The sequence below is a fragment of the Plectropomus leopardus genome, chromosome 22 (assembly GCF_026936395.1).
Source record: "Plectropomus leopardus strain MGB_pleo_1.0 chromosome 22, ASM2693639v1, whole genome shotgun sequence".
In the NCBI taxonomy this organism is placed as follows: Eukaryota; Metazoa; Chordata; class Actinopteri; order Perciformes; family Serranidae; genus Plectropomus; species Plectropomus leopardus.
The window spans coordinates 3,580,089-3,603,458 of NC_142197.1; the positions used below are offsets into that span (position 1 = coordinate 3,580,089).

Sequence of the window (23,370 nt, forward strand, 5' to 3'; positions counted from 1 at the left end):
ATCTGTGTTTACAAACACATCTGGTGTGAGTCACACATCCAGGACACTTATCGCCGTGGAAACGGGCGATCCACCGCCTCATTAGCATTCAGGCGGTCACACCAACAAGAACAAACCTCAACCTGTGAACGGAGCCAAAGCAAACAACTGATGTCAAGACAATATTGTAGTTAATCTGCGGGATAATCCTCGGAAGGAGACAGAGAGGAATGAAATGTTCAGCCGGCACAATGCAGCAGGTTGTAGTGGTCAAATGTCGGGTTTTCAAAATGTTGAATTGTCTGGCGAGGGGAGGCTGCAGAGGGAAGATAAGCAGCGATGGCTGCCGTCCTTTTCAAGACAAGAGGCTGCAGACTTCCATTCATCAAGGACGGTCAGAGCACTGATGGCACGAGCGCGTCACCAACATTCGTGAGCACTTTACCAGCAGAGACGCGGCAGAAAATCAGCAGTGATTCATGAATGTGGGCTGTTTCTTATTCATGTTTACAGTCACATTTATCCAGCGTGTGAGGATTGTAATTCAACACAGACGTGAAAAATGTGAGAGGACATGAATGGACTGTGGATAAAATCAGGGCTGGTCGCACAAAATACTTTAAGACCTTCCTTTAGTATGAGTCATGATTTCCTTACAATTAAATCAAATGCACAAAACACCCTGAAGTCTTAAGTTTCCTTTAAATGATCCTTAAGACCAAGATAAAAGGAAGACCTTCGATACTTCAGGAAAGTTATTTATAAAGTCGCACATTAGACTTCGGCAACCAAAGCAGGCTGCTGTCATAAACTGTTTTCCTTCGAAAAGTAACGCATCAATTTGTACATATTCCACGTAATCATGAAGAAGTAATTTGTGCATAACACACAGATTTTGGAAGGCAGAGATTTTTTGATCAATGCACAACATGTTCTCCTCCTGAGTCATCACATCATCGTTTTGCAGAAGACTTCTGCGTGTAAATATCACAGCTGGGGTGGCCCCCAGCTACTTTCTAATTCACAACAAAAATAAAGTGATTCACACTGGGAATTGTTTTTGAGTTTTAATAATACAAAACGTGCCAAAATGCACAAAACAGCATAAAAATAGAGCTTATTTTTCAAAAAAGTGTCAGTGGAGGATCCCCCATCAGAGGTCCTGGCTAGCCCCTAATGTCCTAAAATCCTAGAAATGTCCTAAAGTCCTCAAAACATTCTCAAATCATTGAAACCTCCAAAATTCCTATAAACTTCCTAATGTCTTAAAATCCAAGAAACGTCCTACAACACAAATGTCCTCAAATCCTAGAAATGTCCTCAAATCCTATAAACTTCCTAAAATCAGAGAAATGTCCAAGAAACGTCCTACAATCCAAATTTCCTAAAAACCTATAAACTTCCTAAAAAGCTGGAGATCTCCTACAATCCTAGAAACGTCCCAAAATACGAGAAATACACTAAAATCCAAGGGACGTCCTGAAATCCTAGAAATGTCCTGAAATTGTAGAAAATCAAAAAGTCAGACTGAAAAATAAATCCGGTCTCAGTGTGATTATCAAACTGGAGAGACGGCAAACAAAAGGGATTTCCCAAGATGTCGAGCTGTTTTTTTTTAACACAATAACGACAATTTGTTCAATATATTTTGTGTTCAGGCTCCTGAAAATGGAAAAGTCAAAATGAGAGTGTGGCACGATGTCTTTTACACGATGAAGAACGGTGGAAGTTCCCACAGGAGAAATGAAACAGGACCGGAGCGAGAATCAATCAGCCCGGCAGGCAGCTAATGTCACCGCAGACATTTAACCAAACCTCCATCTACATTCACACTCACACAGGAATACGTCAAAATGAGCGAACCGACATGTCAACACACACTCACACACACCATCATGGCCGTCCCTGCAGGCCCCCGAGGCTGGAAAAACCCACTACCGTTGTTTTTATCGAGATAATGGCACTCGCTCATTTAAAGGTGTCTCAGTGATTTATGGTAAACATTCTCCCAGCAGGCGTCTGGATTATCATCTCGCTCTCTCGGAGAAGAATGACCATATGCACGCTGCAGATAACAGGAAATATATACTTCTGCATGTTCTATAACAGGCATTTCATTTCTTTGCTTCATGCATTTGTAGTAAATCGTTTTGTTGTGATTCAAGATAAAGTCTCTGATTTATTACGCAGCTCCTGAACTCTGCGCTCTGATGATTTGTTTTGTTATTTTGTCATTTTCATAATTGGCTGCTGATTTTTAAAACAAGAAACCCGCAGTTTTTTTTTCCTTATGGTAATTTTTATAATGTTCTGTATTTAATTTTACCTCAGTAGGTTAGTAGTGCTTTGCTTGGGGGCCACTTTAGTGAAACGACAGGAGGCCAGGGGCCAGTCACAGCGGCCCCATACATGTTTCTAGGATTTTAAGACATTTCTAGCATATCCAGTAATTTAAAAAAATTCTAGGATTTTAATGGATTTTTTTAATGGATTTTGTGATATTCTAGGATTTAAGAATGATTCTTGTATTTTAACTCATTTCTAGGATTTTAGGACATTTCAAGGATTTTGGCACGTTTCCAGGGTTTTAGGAAATTTCTCGCAAGTGGATATATATGGGATTTAAGGGAATTCCAAAGATTTCAGGACATTTCTAGGATTTTAAGACATTTCTAAGATTTTAGCACATTTCTATGATTTAGGACAAAGTATTTTAAGATTTTGGGACGTTTCTTCATTTTGAGACATTCTCCTCTGGCATTTTCGTTTGATAAACAGGCTCTATATTGACGTTAACCCACAAGTATGTAATATATAATATCAGCAAATGTATAATTGCTTCTTAATTAGCAGAATTTGCTGTATTTTGTTAATGTTTTATATAGATCTTACTGCCGCCCAGCCCCATGCCTGTTTTTTTTTGGTTTTTTTTTACAGAACCAGAACTGCATTTTTGATCACTGATTTTGAAATGTCCTGATCTCTTTGCAGTCAGTATGGACATAAATAATATAAGTGACTAATGTCCATTTTAACATAAAAGTGGGCATGTGAGGACTGTTTTAAGGTGGATATGAAAAAAATGTTTTTTGCTGGTGCCAAAATAACAGATAAAAACACAGATATTACAAACAAATACAAACACATTTCCATAAACATTTTAAATCAGAGCTTGTGACTGCTTTAATAAGAGTTATGTAGGCCAGTGCGTTCAGTGTGTCCTGGATATTGTGTTTGAAAAGCATGGAGAGGATAAAAAATAAAGAGAACAAAGCCTGGGAGGATTTCTGCTGGCTGGTCTCTCCCACACTGACACCCAACCTCACCCAGAGAGGAAATTCATCTGTCAGTCACGAACATCCTCAGCCTCGTGTTCCTCTGCTCCAATTTCCCTCCCACATTGTTCGGTTTGACGTCTCCCGGCACGCTGTCATGCTTTGTTTTGTGGAACATTACTTCTCAGTTTATGTCAGATTTCAGAAATCGTGCCGAGACCTGCAGACTCATTAAGATGCCAGTACAACTCCGAGAAAACCAAAATACGTAGGTGGGCTGCCAAAAATGTTGCCGATAGTGTAGAAGAAGAATTCGAGCTTTGTCCTTCACCTTATTATTCCCAACAACAACAGAGCAGCAGATGCCAGATCTGCACCTGGATTTAGCAAATATCTGACCAATGATACATGTATGAATAAGGTTAATCATGTGTGTGTGTTTGTGTCTACTCATGTAGCATTTCAACTTGCTCTCATCCTAAGTCTTAACGTCGCCACTTTGCTGTGGACTTCCACGTCTACACGTTACGCTCCCTCTGCGTCTGCTGTTGACGTTCCGGGACGCTACTGCCGTGATGTCAACAAAAGCACACGGTGGGATTATGCTGCACATGGTTATGTTTAGGCAACAAAACCACATGGCAACCAATGCCGGGACATCGAAAGTCCATCTGTCCGCATTCTCAACACTGAACGTCCGCGTATCGTGCTGATGTGGTGGCGCCGTCCGATGGCATATAATAACACTGCGAATTGTTCTCTCCAGCTGTATTCTCAGCTGATGACATCGGGCGGCGTATCACGTGGATGCAAAAGGTGTCTTTCGGAGCCAGAATCCGAAAGCCACTTATAAAACGGCGGTATTTGATGACTTCAGAATGAAAGCAAAGCGGCTCAGGTTTCAAAGCGTTAATTCTCTGTTCTAGACATTTGACATTTATTGACCAACGTTTTGACATTGCCTTTATCTAAACCAGGCCTTGCCTGAGAATGATGTTTTTAAGTTTTCTAAAGTATCAAAAGCAATCTTGTGATAGTTGTCGTCCATGGGTAGACTGCTATAGATAATCTGACCTGTATTAAAATATAACACAATGTAAACAAATATGGGCTAAAAACACAAAAAGCAACATTAAACTTTTAGATAACAAGAGCCTCTTCCTGCAGACATGGAAACTAAGTACTACAGTGCAGCGAAAAGGACAGAAAGTTAAGAGCAAAAAAAATCAGAATTAGAACAAAATAAAAAAGTTGAATTCTGATCAACTTTTTGACCTTCGTGGTCTGTTTAGTAATTTCAGTCTTCCAGGGTGGGATTTTCCTTTGAGGCAGACTTGACGATCTAAAATTTCACCTCATCAGTATCATCTTCAACAAAGGTCATTTGGGTATTGTGAGTAGAAGTATCCAAACCCACACAAACAGATTTTCTTGCCAAATTTCCCCTGGTTTCTGTTGCAACCTGGCCGAGGTGGAAAGTTTTGTGCACTTTGGAGAAACTCTTGATGTAAGGTGAAAGGGACAGATTGGCCCTCGGGGACTCGGATCTGTTTCTCCAGCTTCCTTCATCTAAAACCTGCAACAAACAGTGACGGAGAGCTGACACTGCAGCCTCCTCTGTCGCTCTCTGTCTGCGTCTCGCTGTCATGTCTGTTTGTGTTGTTCTTTTCTTTACAGACATCACTTAAACATATCTTTTTGTGCCTGGGAGGCGTCGAAAAGACCAGAAATGAAGCCTGCTTTGGAGCTGAAGTGAGATTTTTGTATGTGTACGCACTGAGAATCTCTATTGAGTCAAAATTTAATTTACATTTTAAGTCAGGGTGGTACATATGAGTAACAAAACAATTCTCAGTACATTCTGATCCATCCGAAGTTTTAGTTTTCAAACTTTTAACATCCTTTTAGCTTTCTTTAAAAAAAGATGCTTGCCCATTGTGACCTGTTAAGTGTTCAGGGGAGCGACAGCAAAAGCACATGGCAATCAATGCTGGGACTTCAAAAAAAGCACATGCTGGCCCGGATGGTTAGGTTTAGGCAAAAAAAAAAAAAAAAAAAAAATCACATTAAAACAGGAAGCAAAAACACTGGACTCCTGCGTGAAAGTCACAAAAGGTAGCTTTTAACATCAGATCCTGACACTGAAAAACACTGCAAAAGCAGCGGTATTTAACAACATCAGAATGAAAACAGGCTGAATGGTCACACATAGCTTTAGGCAACAAAACTATTTGCCTAGGCTAAGAAAAACATCATGTTTTGGGTTAAAATAAGTATGTAACATGAAAAAAAATACATCATGATGGACATATTAGAGGTATGGGCGAAACTGAGCAGCACCTACGGAGATCATGCGGGCAGCGTAGCACAGTTCAACTTAGACAAAGATATTTAAAAAATAATGTAAAGGAACAAATTAGTAATTTAGTGAAAAGAATTCTCTATCCACATATTTTAATGTATTTGATGGCCTTAAAGACCACCGCCACCTTCAACACTGCCTCCGTTAAAAGTGTCATTATTCTAACCTCCTCCACCATTGTCTCGTCACTTTTGGCGCCATCTAGTGCCATCTATTGGTGGTATTTAAAGGACCCATGGAAGTATAAACGCAGTGGCTGTTAAAATGTTTGAAGGAAAGTATATAAGAGGGGAGCATAAATGAGCCCTTATAGAGGTGTGTCTTTAACGTCAATATCAAATACAATATTTTTTTAAGTACAGTACTTGAGTAAATGTACTTATTTGTAGTCCAACACAGCATGTTTGTTATGCACTATTAAAGGGTTTCACTATTATCGTCTAAAGCTGCATGTGAGAGCTCATATCTTAAATATTAGAGGCTGTATAAAAAGAGACAAAGGGGGAGTCCTGCAGAAACATCAGGCCGGAGGCTCGATGTCCCGCTGGCGGTTTCCCCACAGTGTTGTATAAGAAGTGTAAAGAGGCAGATTAGAGTCACTGTGGCTCTGAAGGATGCTGCTCAGCTTTGATGTCCCTCTCACTGAAATGGCTTAACAGCAAGTAAAAGTGCCAGAAAAAGAAGAAGACAAAGAGGGGGCAGGAAAATATGGGCTTTCTCGCATGGCAGGAGAAGATCTGTGAAAATACGGTTAATTGAGTTTCATGTTTCAGTTTGTCTCTTCGCTCCAGTCGCGGTTCGTCTTTGGCACGGGCGCGTATGTTTGGATGACGAACAGTTGGATGTGTTTTAACAAACCTGGGCAACGGTCCAACCATGAAACCAATGAGAAAAGCAGGTTGGACGAGCTGTGCAGCCCACATGCAAGATTATATTTAGCGTCTGCACATAACCTCTGTCTCCGCTCTGTTCAACATATATACACAATAAATTCACAAGACGTCACGGAGCATCTCTCGAAGAAATACAGTGTTGCTCATTACATGGCATACACATGACACATCACTGTAAATATTCACACATAAACACACAGAGATTTATGTGTAAATATCCATATCCATATCCAGGTTTTCACAGATAGCTCCCTCTATTGCATTAGTGGACATGTAACCATTTGAAACCTGAAGCAGAATCACTTTTCTGGTGCTGCTTTCAGTATTTAAACTGTTGAACCGCGTGAAAATTGGCACGGTTTCCTTCATAAACATGGGAAAAAAGGAAACAAGCAACTTGGTAATAAATTTGCGAGAAACTAGAAGATTTAGAAAATTATTTTTAAACTGGTAGGGGAAAAAGCCAGGAAAAAACAACATTGCTAACAATAATAATTTATGTTAATTTAAAGTGCTTTCTCCAGGTCTTTTTTTTCCTTTACCTTTTTTTAAAACTTTTTTTCTTTTTATTTGTTTGTTTGCTTTTATAAACTAGTTTCCAGGTAATTTTGTTATACATTTTACTAATTTTTGTGTGTCATTTTTCTTTTGTTGCCCATCCTAACAGCTTCACAATCAGCGGCAAACTGCCCCACTGCATGCTGCGATGACACCAACAAGACCACATCATCTGCAAAGAACAGAGATGCATTTTTTAAAGGTCACCAAATCCAAAACTTTCCTCCCCAAGGCTGCATCTTAGTATGATTAGTTAAATTTCTTTCCATTTTTTTTAAATTTCTTTTTTAGAAACGAAGGTCCACTGCAAAGCGGCAATATGTGACGACTTGAGATTAGAACATGATGCTTTTTCCAATCAAAATACTGAGATGTGAAATGTTTTGATTGTTCTCCATGGTTTTCTAAATGCAAGCGACACCTTTTTTATTGCATACAATCATTGAATCCATTGTTATTGCAAAAAATATTGGCTGAAGCTGCTTTAATTTGTAGTTTCTGTATTTGAAAATAAATGTGTAGGGAAATAGCTTCCTCCTCTTGAGTTAAATATAGTTATCTTTCCCGCTGTATGTGGATCAGGAGGATTGTTGAAGCCCGAACGTCCGGCTGTAACTGTGCAGCCTATCAGGCCTCATTCAGCTGCTAATGTGTCCGAATCATCACGGGATTATGGTTGAACTGACTCACGAGCGAGCTACAAATTGCCTCAGTGTTTTGGGAAAACAAAGGCACCTCGGAGGAAATTTGCGTAACATGAACATCGGTGATTGTACTCTCTCAGCAGCCCCTCACACATTCTGATTCATCTGACTTTAAAGAGAGCAGTTTACCAGGGGAGCGAGTGACAGGGCCACTTAATTTAAAGATGCATTGCCCCGACCACAGCAGGTTAATGCACCTCCTGAGTATTGGAAGTGGAGTCCGTGGCACCACCTTATTGATCAGGAGCATTTAACATCAATCCTGCTGCGTCCTCGTCCCTGAAGAGGCTCAATAAACCTCCTCTACTCATCTCATTGATGTCAACACATAATACTGTACTGCGGTGAATGACTGACGACCGTGATGGATCGCATGTCCGAGTCCTGACATGCAGCAGTGTGCGCCGCATGTTGAAGGACGGCGGGCTGTAACGGCCTACGAAGGTCGAACCCAGGATGATTTATCAAAGTCATCAAGGGACTTTCCCCTCTCAGTGAAATATGCCGCTCTCCTGAGAGGACGTCGTGCACCGCAGGATTTATTCATCACAACCGGAAAATAAAATGGATCAAATAAAGGTACTTGGAGGTCTACTTTACCTAAGTAGTTCCATTTCATGCTTCTTTACGACATTTCAACAGGATTCCCATGGAAAACCTGGAGAAGTCATGGAAATTTATCATCATCTCTCCAGGCCTGGAAATGAGAAGAGTAAAAATAATTCAAAGTCTTGGAAAAATCGGAGAAATGTGTTGTATGTAATAAATTAACTTACATTAATGTAACATAATGTAGCTTACAAGATAAAGTAGCTCTAATACAGCTACTTTATCTATACTATAGCTAGTAGTGAACTGACCAAAAGTGCTGTCATTAATGTACAAAAAAATAATTTGTTAAAATAAATTGCTCAGAGAGAGTATGCAAGGCTTTTTTTGGCTTTTACATATTTTTCCTCTTAAAAAATCTGCATTTAAAGAAGCAGATCAGTAAAAAAAAAAATTTCTACCTGAGCAGCACAATTTCACTCTGAGGGTAAAAATAACCTCATGTTTAATCCATCAGAGCAGCGAATTCAATCAGCAGCAATTTGAGAAGCAAAACACAGGATCAGGTGGAGGCAGCTGGATTCTAAATAAATCAGCATTATAACGAAACGACGAGCGAGAAATCGCTGTGATTAAAGAGAGAAAACAGGACTGATGAGACCCTGATTACACCCCGTCATCTATCGATCTTCTCTGTTCGGCATTAACGGTCACTCCGTCTGCTCTGTCCGCTTCGTGCTCAGGTGCTCTCGTGGAAATGCCACACAGGGATCACGGAGGCCGAGCCAGGCCTGGAGGCCCCTCTGGTGTGCCGCCTCCTGGTTCCCCCCGGGCCATCGTCAACCCCTGCCATGCAGGATGACAGATGGCCGGTTTCCCGCAACAACAACATGTTCAACTGCAGCAAAATGCCAAACCTCCTGCACGGCGTTTATCAGGGCTTTAGAGAGTCCTGAGGCGCTCTGCTGCTTTTTAGGTTAACGCTCAAGAAGGGAGCAATGAAGGAGAGCAGTTTACAGCACGCACCACGGTCAGCAGGTTACTCTGCAAAACCAAGAGAGCATATTAGTCTGTAAACAACCACTGCAACATGGGTCAATATATTTTTAAAACTGTACATTATGACCCATTGCCATAGGTCAGGCTGATTCCTAATTCTTAAAATTATGATCAACTACTGCGGTGCCTCTTTAAAACGTTGATGCTCTGAGAATTGGGCACAATCCAGAGGGCCCAAAGTTTCAGAGGACCACCTGGCCATCACTTGCAAAAAATCACTTAAATCAAAACATACAAACCAGGAGGAGACTCAAAGTGATCAAAAAAAGACCACAAAGAGACGCAAAGGACAAAATAACTACAAAAACAGGCAAAACAACCAGGGACACAAAACGACTTACAAGCAACAAAAAAACGGAAAAAGGAGTTACAAAATGACTATAGACTGACAGAAAACTACCAAAATGAATACAAACTTATGTAAAAGAGTCACAAAACAACTAAAAAAGACACATTCACACCTGTGCTTATCATGCGTCTCAGCTGCATTGGACAGACGTTATATTTTGGTTGAAATGAAAATATCAAGGTGATGATATTTTAGTTGTCTAATGTTGTTGGACGTTTGGGTTTCGGTCTTCATAAATCATGACTAGATGTTGTTATTCTGAGGTGTCGTTGGCAGGAGAAGTTTGGAAGATGTTGGATTTGGACACTAAACAACAAAACCTAAAATCAACAACATATCGACGTCATTTGTCACTGTTTTATGCACTCTGGCGCCTTGTGTATACTAAAAGTACAATAACAATTCCCACTTTGAATCACTTTATCTTCATCTCTGAATTTGCAAATGGTTAGGGGGCCACCTGACACCCTATCTGGTGCCAGATTTGGTCTGCAGACCATAGGTTGAGTATCACTGGCCTTGAGTGTGCAGCTGTTTGTCACAGAGACGAAGGATGTAAACAGTGATGAGTCTGATTTTCACTCATTAATTCCTGCAGCCAGAGAAGATTTGTCACAAATGTTGTTTTGCAAAAAACGTCAGTGTGTGAAGGTCGAAAATTTTAAACAACTGGGTTCTCGCAAGGATGGAAGATCTCCTGCACACACACACACACACAGACACAAACAAGGAGATTATGCACATGAAGTCTTCGGGGAGCTGGACTGTTGCTGAGCTGAGAGGCTTATTTCTGAGTCGAGGCAGCAGAAACAGCAACAGAGATGACATGCAGACACACACAAAATGCAACACACGCTTATACAGACAGACTCTGTTGATTTAAAATTTCACATAAAATCAAACCCAACTTTTGATCGTATTTCTCGACGTTCAATGTATCAACATTCTGTAATGACCTCTGCAGCACATATTACTGCTCCTTCGCTTATTGGTTGACTGTGAATGACGTTTTACAAACGGTGAACAACAACAAAGAGTCCCTGCAAGCAGAAACAGATACGACTGCAACACGGAGAAAGAAAGTGCAAAGCAAAACAAATGTGAGGAGCAGCGGTGAGGAAGAAGAGGAATGAAAATGTTTTCTGTGAAGAGGTGAAGCTTTTACAAAAACGAGGTCCAGAGTCAGAGTCAGGCCTCGAGGAGCCCGCAGGGGAAGCAGACCGCCTCTAAATCTCTGGAGGCTCTTTCCGACACCTGCAGCGCTCGTGATACCATGTCCTCAAGAGAGGGACACGAGGAAGACGGCAGAGCACAATCGCAGTTTTAAGAGGAGCGAGCTGCAGGAGGCGGGGATGAAGAGGCAGGAGGAAAAGTCCTGAACAACAAGCGGGTGACTCCGTCAATTCCTGCAAAAACAGCTTTTTGTATTTCTTTTCATTGGTGGAGCTGCGAAGACTCGTTACAGCTGAAAAGGAGCAGCAACAAAACTTCAGCCTCTGGACCAGCTTCAGGTCTTTGGAGACTAAAGATGGAGGTCAACAGGAGAGTGAGGAGGGGATGAAGACCAAGAAGGAGTCATTCTTCTACTGGGAGACCATTAAAAGCTTTTTTCTCACCAGTGTGATTTTAAATGCGATGTGGAAATACAGAAAATCTGTACCACTCGTCACTTATGCACATAGATTTGGTCGGGAATCCCATTTTAATAGTGTATAATTAAGTTTCTTATTTTACAGTAATTATTACTGATAATCTGGTGTACACTGACTAATACTGGTGCAGTTTAACCCTTTAAAACCTTAGCAAATTGGTATATATTTAAAAAAAAACAGACGATATATTCTCTGAAACAATCATTTAACATTCCTTATTGGTTGTTTTTCACTGCAGCAATTTTTGACTTTTTTGTTTTCTTTTTTTGGTGATTTTTAAAGATAAAATTTGCTTTTTTTTGGAAAAAAAAAATTTGGCGATTTTTTTTAAAGAAAAAAAAAAAGCTTTTTAAAGAAAACGTATTCCAAACCCGTAGGCCTGTTTCCATCTTTAAAAAAACAAAAAAAAAAATTAAGTTGTTATCACAGTCAGAACCTGTAAAAACATAAATAATCACTGGATTTTCAAATTTTGACTATTTCAACACTTTCAGGGTACATTCAGTTTCCCTAAACATTTTTGGCCTGGGAATCTCCATTTGCGACTTCCATGACTTTTCCAGGTTTTTCATGACTGTATCCTGCTTATTTCTTTACTATTTTGAAAACCTAATTTTATATGCTAGGCCATTTTTAATTGTTCAAAATTGGCTGGTTCACAACAATTTTTTCTGTGCTGTGACAAACTCAGAACACATTTCTTTTTTAAATTGACTTTCCATGTGAAAAATTACAACTACATCATTTACATATTAATATTTCCTAATCCTCACTCACATTTTAATATTCTGTCTATGGCTGCAGACGCCACAATTATAGGACGCTTAATACCTTAATACTGAATTGAGGAATTCTCTCTTTTTTCATCCGTCGGAGACAAATATTCATACAAATAATGCGTTTCAAAAACCCGACTACACTTTAACACATTAGCAAAAGCTTTAGCTGCAATCTTCGCTCACACAGAAGACAGTGAAGTGACAGAAGTGTTGTGAATACGAGATGTAATAATGTCAAATCTGTGCAGGAAAACATCAAAGACGTACATTTTGTACTTCAAAGAGATGCAGTATTTGCATACGAGCACACTGGAGTCTCTTATTAACGCCTGCGAGCTGCGTGTGATGGAGTCAGTGTGTCAGAGGAGGGAAACTATTGATCAGAGACTCATGAAGCAGCTGGATGAGAGTTTAAAGGGGTCGTCAGTTACACATCTGCTGCTGGGGGGCTGCAGATTCTGATCCACCTGAAACTGGTGCTGACTGACTCAGACTGTTTCGGGGTTTTTCAATATGTTTGAAATTTTACTCTACGGCCTCAGGTGAGGCGAGAGCGTCATGTTTTCAGGTTGTCCATCTGTTCGTCCGTATGTACATATGTTACATTATGAGATATCCTGTTCATGATAAACGCCTTGAGGAAATTTCTTCAAATTTAGTGCAAACGTCCACTTGGACTCAACAGTGGACTGGCTAGGTTTCTATAGTCATATGTCAAAGGTCAAGGTCACTGTGACGTTGTCTGTCTCATTCTTGTGAATGCGATATCTCAAGGACACCCAAAGGGGAATTTCTTCAATTTTGCCACAATTTTGCTTTCACTCTCACTCAAGGATGAACTTAGGTGAATTAGCTTTTGGCGGTCAAAGGTCAAGGTCACTGTGAATCTGTATCCGTTTCATTCTCGTGAATGCAATATCTCACAAATGCCTTGAGGATTTTTTTTTTTTTTAATCTGGCACAAATGGTCATTTGAAAATAAGGATGAAGTCATTAGATTTTGGTGGTCCTCAAAGGTCAAGGTCACTATGTACTCATCTATCTTAATCCTGTGAAAGCGATATCTCAAGAACACCTTGAGGAATCTTTTTCAAATTTGGCACAAACGTTCACTTGGAACCAAGGATGAACTCATTAAATTTTGATGGTCAAAGGTCACAGTAACGTTGCACCTGTCTCATTCTGGAGAACTCAATATCTCAACAGGGCACAGAGGGAATACAAGGCCATGTAGACGTGTTATGTGGGCGATAATGGAAAGGTAAGCCCCTTATACGTGAGAGCAACCACATATGAGAGATTCCTGGGAGGTGATAATCCTCGATTTCACGGAGGAATTGTAGATTGAATATTTCTGGATGATCTGCTTAACTTTTTAAGAATTATATGATGCAATAACAGCTCTTGTAGCACCTGCTGCGTCATGGCCGAGGGAGCCAGTTCCTCCCAACAAGCGCATAGTCATACATCATGTAACCTGCAAAAAGCCCAAAAAAGTGTTCCTATCGCCTGAAATATTACCTCATGCAAGCCTAAACGGACGTGTTTCCATCAGGCGTATTTTATATTCGCAATTTCAGACGCAGTTAGAGACTAGCTGGTGAACACAGCGAAGCATTTAGCAGCTAAAGAGACACATATTTCCTTCAGGCGATGGTGGAGACCAAAAACAGAGCTAAAAGAGAGAGAATACTTGGCAAAGATATCATTTTTGTCTTCAGCACAATAAAGTGTAATCACAGGTTTAAACTGCATCCAAAGTATTTTCTCCTGCTGTTTTTTTTTCTCTTTCTTTCACTCAGTAGAGTAATTTCAGGTGTTTTGCATTTAAAAGCTTGCGGTGTCTCTTGAGTATTAGCAACAAATCTGTCATGCATAAGCCTTGAGTTTTTTCTTAATTTTTTTACACTAGCTCACACTTCAAAGAGAGCTCATCATCACAACCTAAAAACATAATCCTCCCACACAAACAGCTGTCTGTCAGAGCTTTAAGTGCACAGTCTCCCTCAGCGGAGGATCCCCAACCTCCCCGACAGGAAAAACTCTGGATCCGAAACTGTTCAGCTGCTCGGTCAGCTCGTTTCCAGCTGCAACGAAGGTGAAACCTGAGAGCCAGAAGGATCAAAATCTCCATTACAGTTCCTCTAAAGTTTCACGTCTTGGATCTATTTCTCATTTCCTTTCACCGGTGAAATCCAGCGGCAGAATATAACTGAGTAGATTTACTCAGTACAATTGTATTTAAGTACAAATCTGAGGTACTACTGCTTTGATTAAGTATTTTCTTTTCATGCTACTTTACACTTTTACTTTACTACATCTCAGAGGATAATATTGTACTTTTTACTACACTAAATTTACCTGACAGCTTTATTTATTTTGCAAATAAAGATTTTTTTCATCATAAACTTAAGTTTTTATAAAAAGTGCAGCTGAATCACTCAATTTACAGAAAAATAAACTTTTTTAATTATAATTTTGACTTTTGGGGTGGTATTTTCCTACTTTTTTAATCATTTTGAGGTTTTTGAAGTTTTTTATGTATTTATAATTTTAAGTATTGTTTAAGTTTGTTTAAGCTCCGAGTATTGTTTTTTTTCTCTTTCTTTTTCAATACTTTTGTTTTTGTTTTGTTTGTTTGTTTGTTTGTTTGTTTGTTTGTTTGTTTGTTTTTAAAAAAATATAGTTCTTGTGTCTTTTTTCTGTTTAATATTTTTTAAAAAATTTTGAGGGTTTTTTTTTTTTTTTTTAGATTTTTCTTTGTGTACCTTTGCTTCTATTACATTAAGCGCATTTTCCTGATTATACATACTTTTACTTAAGTAACATTTTCAACACAGTAATTTTATTGTCACACTGTATTTTCTCAGAGTGGTATTAGTACTTTTAATTACGTAAAGGAACCGAAAACTCCTGAAACCTGAACGTCATCAGTGATGAAGCACAAGATGATACCCGGATATATTCCAGATTTTGTCCCATCTTTTCTTACTATATTGACACTGCTTGATTTCTGAAGTGTTGTTTGAAGATTAATGAGTAATCAGTGGAAGCTAATAAGGATCCAGATAAAGAATAAATGAATTAATGTATGTAATCACAGAACATAGACTCTTAATTATCCAAAGTCTGAAAACAAAGCAGCACTTTGAAATCTTCACATTTAGCCTCTCTTAATTGAGGGGAAATAAACTGTTGGGTGTGTCTGACCTCGTGTTGTTTACTCAGGATAAGCAGCCACTTGTGTGAGGAAATAACATGGCAGCCATGTTTGTCCTCACGCAGCGTTCGCCTGCTTATTTATGCTCATTATGTTTTTTTCCAGGGTGGCTGTGGTGCCACTGTCCTCCTGCCAAATTTGTGCCCTAGTTGCAGTTGGCAGCGCTTCTCAGGCCGCAATCCAACGAACACAGTGCACCTGTCAGCTCTGACAGGACAGTGCAGCCTGTGTCTACCTGCGAGCGGAAAATGCAACCACGCATGCTTCAGGGAGGTTCTTCACTTCTCTAAAGTGTCGGTGAAAACACTCTGGTGATGGGACGAGGCTGAACAGGATTCAGAATAATGTGTCACTGAATCTGATTCGGTTATGACTCACAGAGCAAAGTGGCAAAACTAATATGTTTATTGAAGTGTTGAAACTGTGGACATCAGTTTTGCTTAACAGAAACCGAAACAGTTTCTGCAGCTTTAAACATTTCAAGTGTCTTCTCACATTAAACAATTTCATAATCTGAAATTACGTCTTTACCTATAAGGTTGCAGCTCATTTGTCCCTTCAGGACAAGTTTTTCCCTCCATCTCATACATTTGAACGTGATATTTCAAGAACGCCTTTAAGGAATTTCTTCAAATTTAGTACAAGCATTACTTTGGACTCAAGGATGAACTACGCAGAATTTGGTGATCAAAGGTCAAAGGTCAAAGGTCAAGGTCACTATGACCCCATCTGTCTCATTCTTATATCGATATCTCAAGAGCACCTTGAGGGAATTTCTTAAAATTTGACACAAAAGTTCGAGAAGATTAAAGGATGAACTGATTAGATTTTACATCGGTCTCTTCTTGTAAACACGTTTTCATGAACACTACACTGAATTTATTTAAATTTGGTCCAAACATTCAAGCGCACGAAAGGATGACTTGATTAGGTTTTGGTGGTCAAACATCAAAGATCACTGTAGCCTCATCTGACTAATTCTCGTGAAAGCGATATCTCATACTGATTTGGAAATGTAAACAAAATCTTTTGCCAACTGACATCCAAACACACACCCCTGAGCCACGATACTGCGCCACGAGTCATGCGGTCACGTTACTGCTGCTCTGTGATGCTGATGTTGAGATTTTTAAAGAAAAGACCCAAAAGTGTCAGATGACATAAAATGTATTACCGAAGCATTATTAAATTCAATTCTAAATAAATAAATGACCTCACAGGTGGAGGTTTGTGTTTTATTCTCTGGTGTCGTGTATCTGAACTGATTCGATTCAACTCCAACACAATACAAACACATCATGTGGCATGAAAACACATTATCACATCAAAGAGCGACGGTACAGTGTAGCGATCGCATCCTCAACATAAATTAACATATCAAATCCAACTTTATTAGATGTTAATCTAAATTTCTAAATCCAAGTCTCTTTGATTCGCTGACAGAAAGCATCAGTGTATTATCTTTATTTTTCTGGTGAAACTATTTGAATTTATGTCATTTAGGAGGATTGAAGCATCAGTCCACCTGCCTCAGCTCATCTTTTTCCACTTGTCAGTTTTAAAACCCTGTCTACATTTATACGTATCCTACTATAAAACAATGAAACATTTCATTTTTCTCCTCAGTGGGTTCCCCTATAAATCTGAAATTGCACAAAGGCATTGAGGACTGCCATAAAGACTGACGAATCTCTTTATCTCATTCACCCACTGCCCGTTTTCTGCTTAATAAATAACTTGCTTCTTCTTCTGCCCCTGGAGTCAATACATGCATTTACATGCACACTTTTTCTACATCTTATTAAAATCAATCTGATTATTTGTTTTGTGTGACGCACATTGAGCTTACATTGTATGAAATGTGTTATATAACTCAAGTCGACTTGATTTGATTTAAGATTTCGGATCAGCTGTTTACACTGGACGTCCTCTGGTACTATCTGGTGTTTACATGCGCTGACGCATGTAAACAGAGCAGCTGTGTGACATGTGCAAAAAGTTATGACTACAGTAACCTAACAGGGCTGCCAACTCTTACAGGAGCACTGACAGAAGTAATAACCTCACAAACTTATTTTTGATGGCGAGGGAAACCGGAGAATACGAAGGAAACCCGCGCTGATACGGAGAGAAGATGCAGGCTGGGAGTCAAAACCCGGACCTTTTTCTGTGAGGCAACAGCGCTAACCACTGAGCCTCTGCGCATGTTTGCTTGTATTTTCGGCAAAGTCTGCACCAACACATAGGTCTGTGGGCTGCACAAGACTGTAGTGCGCACATCCCCTGAAGGCTGCATATAGCTGTGTTGCACATATCCCCGGGTATGGACGAGTATTTCTATAGACAGATATTTTTCACCTCCATTTAAAAAATACATTTCACAACCTTTGTCATAAAAAATATCTCCATCAACACTGGAACCCAAAAACAAATCCAAACACAAGCCGGGCAAACATTGTTTCACAACAGTCCAGCTGGCATATCTAAACGTGGTGTTTAAATGCTCAAACACAAACACGATACTCCAAAAACCCAATTATCAATGGGTTATGCATGTTCGTGTGAACGCGCTCGAGGATACAAAATAACTTTCGAAAAATCTACACCTTGAAAAGGGTTTTCAAAAATCTTAATCTTATTGAACTAAAACTCAGCTTGTGGACAAAAGACAAAAATGTAGAAGAAAATATTGGTTTAATAAAATATCTTTGTGTAAAGAAGGCCTGATTTTACCCTAAAACCTCTGGCAGACCATTTTAATCCATTTATATCATTATCGATAATCCCTGTCATCAGGTCTTTGTAAAATAATCTCCTCCTGAGAGCGTTCAGGAATACTGTGGAAAGGCGTTTTTATTTTCCATCTGCACTTTGGCTAAACTATATTTACTCTGAACCTCCACCTGGCAATTTGAAAGGGCACAACCTCAGTGACCGCTCATTTGTAATTACATAATGTCCTCCAGCTGAACGCACACACACACCTTTTTATTTTTTCCTGAGTTACACACTCCCACTTACAGCTCTGTAAAAGCCACTAGATCTGTTTTTTAAATTCTCAATTTCATCAAATGTCTACATCTGTCAGTAGATTTCACCAAATAATGCAGGTATTTTGGGTGGACTTATTTTCAACAATCAGCATTTCCAGTTTTTCCACCTGCAGGCAGAAGTGCAGGCCAGTTCATGTCGATACCTTTACATCATCTTTGTTTGCAGGTCGGAAGTTTAGCGCTCATCTTTCTACTTGTCCGTCTCCATCTGCTCACATGTTCGCTGTTGGAGCTGGATGCTCCGCTGTGTTTCTGGGTCACCACATGTTTCTGTGGGAACGTCCCTAAATGTCAGCGATCAGCCTCTCTGAGTCTGAGATGATGAAGCAGCGAGGAGGCAACGCTTTTTCTAGGAACTGTGCATTCAATTCTGTCAAAATAAACTACAAACACTAATTCCTCTTGAAATTTAGGAGTGTGTGTTCCAGGGAAGTGAAACTCGAGCTGAAGACTTCCCTTTTGGCTGCTGTCAGGATAGGAATTACCTTAATCAGGTGAATCTGTTAATGCTTAAAGGCCATTCACACCAAAAACAATAATGATGTGAGCATCCACACTGATGAAAAATAAAGTTTTGTGAACTGCGGCACCAAGCCGGTATTAGATGGATTTTGAGCGTCTATCAGCGTATGACAGAAAGATGCTAAAATGTCAATATGATTACAAAAAGACCATTTTAACTTTCTATTTTTGCTGAAAACGCTGAGCATCACACATAATGAATAAATGCTTTCTGGATCTCTACATGTTTCGCAGCTGAGCAGCACATGAGCAGCAGCTGAGCAGCACCCGAGCAGCAACCGAGCAGCAACCAAGTGGGACCTGAGCAGCACCACAGCAACACCACAGCATCACCCGAGCAGCACCCGAGCAGTGCTGCTGACACGGGCATGTGGCTGCTCTAACCTGTTGACGCAGGTGCTGAAAAAACACCAGCCTGTTCTCATTTTAAGTCGTCATATACCACTACTTTTGCAGTAATTTCGTTGTAAGATCCAGATGCTAAAAGCCACCTTTTGTGTCTGAATTACATGCTGTTGGACGGCGTCAACTGAAAAAGCTGCTGTACGTAACTTTTATGAGTGTCTTTATACGCAGCACATTTTGCGGCAGCATGCTATGTAGTAGGGCAGTTGTGAACGCAGCTGGATGGAATTTTTTGCGTCTGCGTGATACGCCACTGGACAGCATCCAGTGCAAAGAAAGTGTCAGCATTGGAGGAACTTTTGTGAAACCTCAGGGAGCTATTTTTATTTATTCATTTTTTATCTACACTTTCACTTTAGAAAATAAGTTGCTGGGAACTTGCTGTATTTGATGTTGAAAGCTTTAGTTTCTATTTAACATTTGCTAAAGGCATTTGAACAAAGCTTTGTGATGGCGATCGTTGTTTTCCATTTTAAAAGTATTGACAGAAAGATTTTCATTTTTATTGTACATGCATATCAATATCCAATTCTTAGTTATCGGTCTCATTAACTACTAATTATTGGTATCGAGATCAGCCCTGAAATAACAATATTGGTCGACCCCGACTATAAATCATCATATATTATTAGTGGTTGATCAGGAATAGAGCCAGAGGAAAATCTTCTAAAAGAAGGTAAACAAGACGATCCTTGGCCCCTCTCCCGTCATATTGAAACACGCAGCCCCCCTGATAAAGGGAATGCTGGTTGCCTGGCAACACACACTCACAAACTGGCGGGACGAGCAGGTGCCGAGGACTTCTGCTGGTGGGTGGCAAGCGACGGTTGGCACCGCCGCCGCTTTCATTGGTCAGTGTAGTTATTTTTATCAGCGTGCCCAACCCATGAAGAAAATATGGCCCGCAGAAGTTCCACCCTGACGAGCAGCGAGCCGGCCGGTGGACCGTCTCACTGAGCTTTAAAGGGCAGAAAGAGCATGTTCTGGATGTACAACCCCTGTGCCTGAAAGTGATAATGTGTGAGGATCGACACCCTGACAGCTGGAGTATTAAAGGACATCAAAAGTTAAAAAAAAAAAAAAAAAAAGTATGATAACCTTTTGATAACTGACACCTGTTTTGTTTGTGGTTTCCAATGAGAGGGACTTCTTCAGTCGCCTGAGAGGACATAAAAGACTTGATTAAAATATTAATAAATAAAACTAAATTTCAAAAATACAGAGATTGCATTTGTAATTTAGTATAAATACATATTCACATACATCATGCAGCACAAACCTGGAAATAATCTTTCAGATGATGTTAGACAAGCCTCGACTTTGACCACTTTTAATTTAAAGCTAAAAATGCTCTTTTTACACTGCCTACTCCATTCACTGATGACTGCAAACTTATTTTTAAACTGGACTTTATATCATTTTAAATAATCTTTTTGTCTTTGCACCTCGTGTCTGCATTTTTAAAATATTTTTTAAATAATATAATATTTTATTTTTAATGAAATCAATATTTTTTATTAGTTAATTTATTTTTATTACATTTTAAAATCTTTTAGTTATTAATTTGACCTTTTATATCCTATTTCTTTACTCTTTTATATCTGTATCCTTTATTATGTTTTATATTTTATTGATCCGTAGCACTTTAAATTGCCATGTTGTTCGAATAAAGCTGCCTTATATCCTCCGAGTCAGCTGTAACCGCTGAACACGTTACGAATACAAGTGCTGAGAAGAACAGAAGAAACAAAAGAAGACATTAGCCCCAAATTTGCAAGAAATTAGTAAAAAGTACAAGAATATTAGCTGAAATTTTGGGAAAAGTGCTTTAAAATTATTTAAAAAGTGTAACAATCTCCAATTATGACAACTATACAAAGCCATTTTTCCTAGCTTTTTTTGCAAAGCCTTTGTTTTTTTTAATCATAATTCGTAGATTTTTTGCAAACTGTGAAACATTTCTCACCAAGTTGCCAATCGCCTTTTTGAAAGAAATTGAAAACTATATATATATATTTTTTACTTATTATCATTATTATTAACTATTTATCTAAAATGATTTCTTTTTTTTTAAGGTAATTTCCTTGCTTTTGTTTTTTTTATACAATTTTCAGGTTTTTTTTAAGAAAAAGGAAAATTATTAGGAAACTATTTTAGGGAGATATCCAGCAAGTACCCCTGAAAAACTATAATTTTTTACTCATTATCATTATCATTAACTATTTATCTAAAAAAACATTTTCTAAGGTAATTTCCATGCTTTTTATATATATATAATTTTCAGACTATTTTTTGTAACTTTTTTTTTTACAAATTTCTTGCTAATTTTGGGTAATTTCTTGTTAAGTTGCTCTTTGGGTTTCTTGTGAATTTGAGGAAGAAATTAAGCCAGTTCGCTTCAGTTTAAAAGGGCTTAAAGTCCCTTTTTCTACTTTTTTTCCTTTTTTTTTTTGTTTTACCCTACTTTTAGCCACTGAATATATGCTACATACAGGCCTCATGAATCTGTGAAAAATTTTCTAAAAAGTTGTATTTATTGTTTTAATATAGTCAAACTTCTTCGGAAAGTTTCAGCGTGTTTATGTTGGAATCCGGTTGAAGCTTCATCCAGCTGACTGATATTTTCCACTCGTTTAACAGACAAAATAAGCTGTGAAGACGGAGATGTTATATCTGCCCGGTGGACAGCGTTCACTGGACCATCACACTAATCAACATTGCACAAACACTGACAAAATCTGCATATTTGTTTGATATTAGACACACGATCGCTCATCTCGGGGGGATTTTCAGCTTAATTACTTCCAGGCGTATTTCCTCCTGTACGCAGTGAGAGGGCCTCTAGAATTACCTCCAGAGCTCGGCTGTGTCCTGCGGCTTTTTATTTCTGAAAACCTCAAAGAGAAATGGAGCAGGGAAGACCGAGTCGCTACCAAAAGCTGCTTCCCCCGTGCTGACCAGCTTTTCTCTCGCTGCTTTGATGCGGATTCAGAAAACTGCTCGGATTTCTCTGTCAGAGTGAGACGTCTCTCTGCTGTGCAGCAGACGAGATCACAAGCAGGAAAACATCTCGGGGATGTACGCAGGGAAGGAAAGGATAAGTATATATTTGTTTTTGGAAACCTTTATTTAACCACAGCGAGTCTAATGGGACAGTTGCTTTATTCAGCAGTGGGAGGTTTCTCACAGCGGGGACAGACGGAGGACAAAAAGGGAAAACTGCATGTTATTGGAACTTAAGATATATTTTTACTAAGATAACCGGACAAAAAAATTACATTAAACCAATATAATGTAGACATGTATTACCAAAGATGACGAAAGAAAGCAAACGCAACCACAGATAAGAAAAAAACAACACAAGGCAGGTTTCCATGGCAGATTTTTTGCAAAAAAATTAGGAGATATTTTTGACATGTTGCTAAAAACCAATTGTGATATGACTGCGTTTCCACTGAGTCATGTTGTGCAATTTTTCTTGCGATGTAATGCACTTTTCCTCTCGTGATAATGCCTGTGAGGCCATATGTAAAACAGCAAACATTCGCTAAAATACATCCAAATTTGGTGCCAAAAATGCCTTTTTTCTGCAGTCCTAACGTAAACAGACCAAAGTGTTTCTGCTACAACATGATCCCTCACCTAATTCCCACCAACCAACACTGCCACCTGTAGTTGATGTTTACCTGCACCATCGGATAATCAGTTCTTCACCACAGCTGACTTTAATAACTTTCCATCACGATCCACTGATGCAAATCTGTATCGCACACAAACAAAAACTGCCTCAATGATGAAGGTCCATTATGCAGCTACAACGGTTCATCTGTGAATATTTAACTCTCGGATCAAAAATTAACTTCAGCAGCAGCATGACTGTTAGCTGATCAATAGATAAGTTGATCATTGACTGAATTATCTAAATACTGTTCGTCTGAACATTCAAATGATGAACAGTATCGACTGAGGCGCGTCTTACTTTCTGCTCTGTGTTTGTATTGCAAATTCCTT

General features: G+C 39.2%; 1 protein-coding gene across 6 annotated transcripts in view; it reads right to left on the bottom strand.

The window, feature by feature from the left end:
* Window positions 1-23,370, bottom strand: part of LOC148185833 (uncharacterized) — a 41,501-nt gene that overhangs the window by 12,824 nt on the left and 5,307 nt on the right. For 2 of the 6 annotated variants that reach the window (XM_088072748.1, XM_088072750.1), the window contains exon 2: window positions 8,372-8,468. The exons of 3 other annotated variants lie outside the window; for them this stretch is intronic. In XM_088072748.1, coding sequence (XP_087928874.1) covers window positions 8,372-8,385 — 14 coding nt within the window. In that variant the 5' untranslated portion in view covers window positions 8,386-8,468. Of the gene's footprint in view, window positions 1-8,371; window positions 8,469-23,045; window positions 23,152-23,370 lie in introns of those variants that run through there. One more of the 6 variants, XM_088072749.1, reaches the window with a different exon arrangement.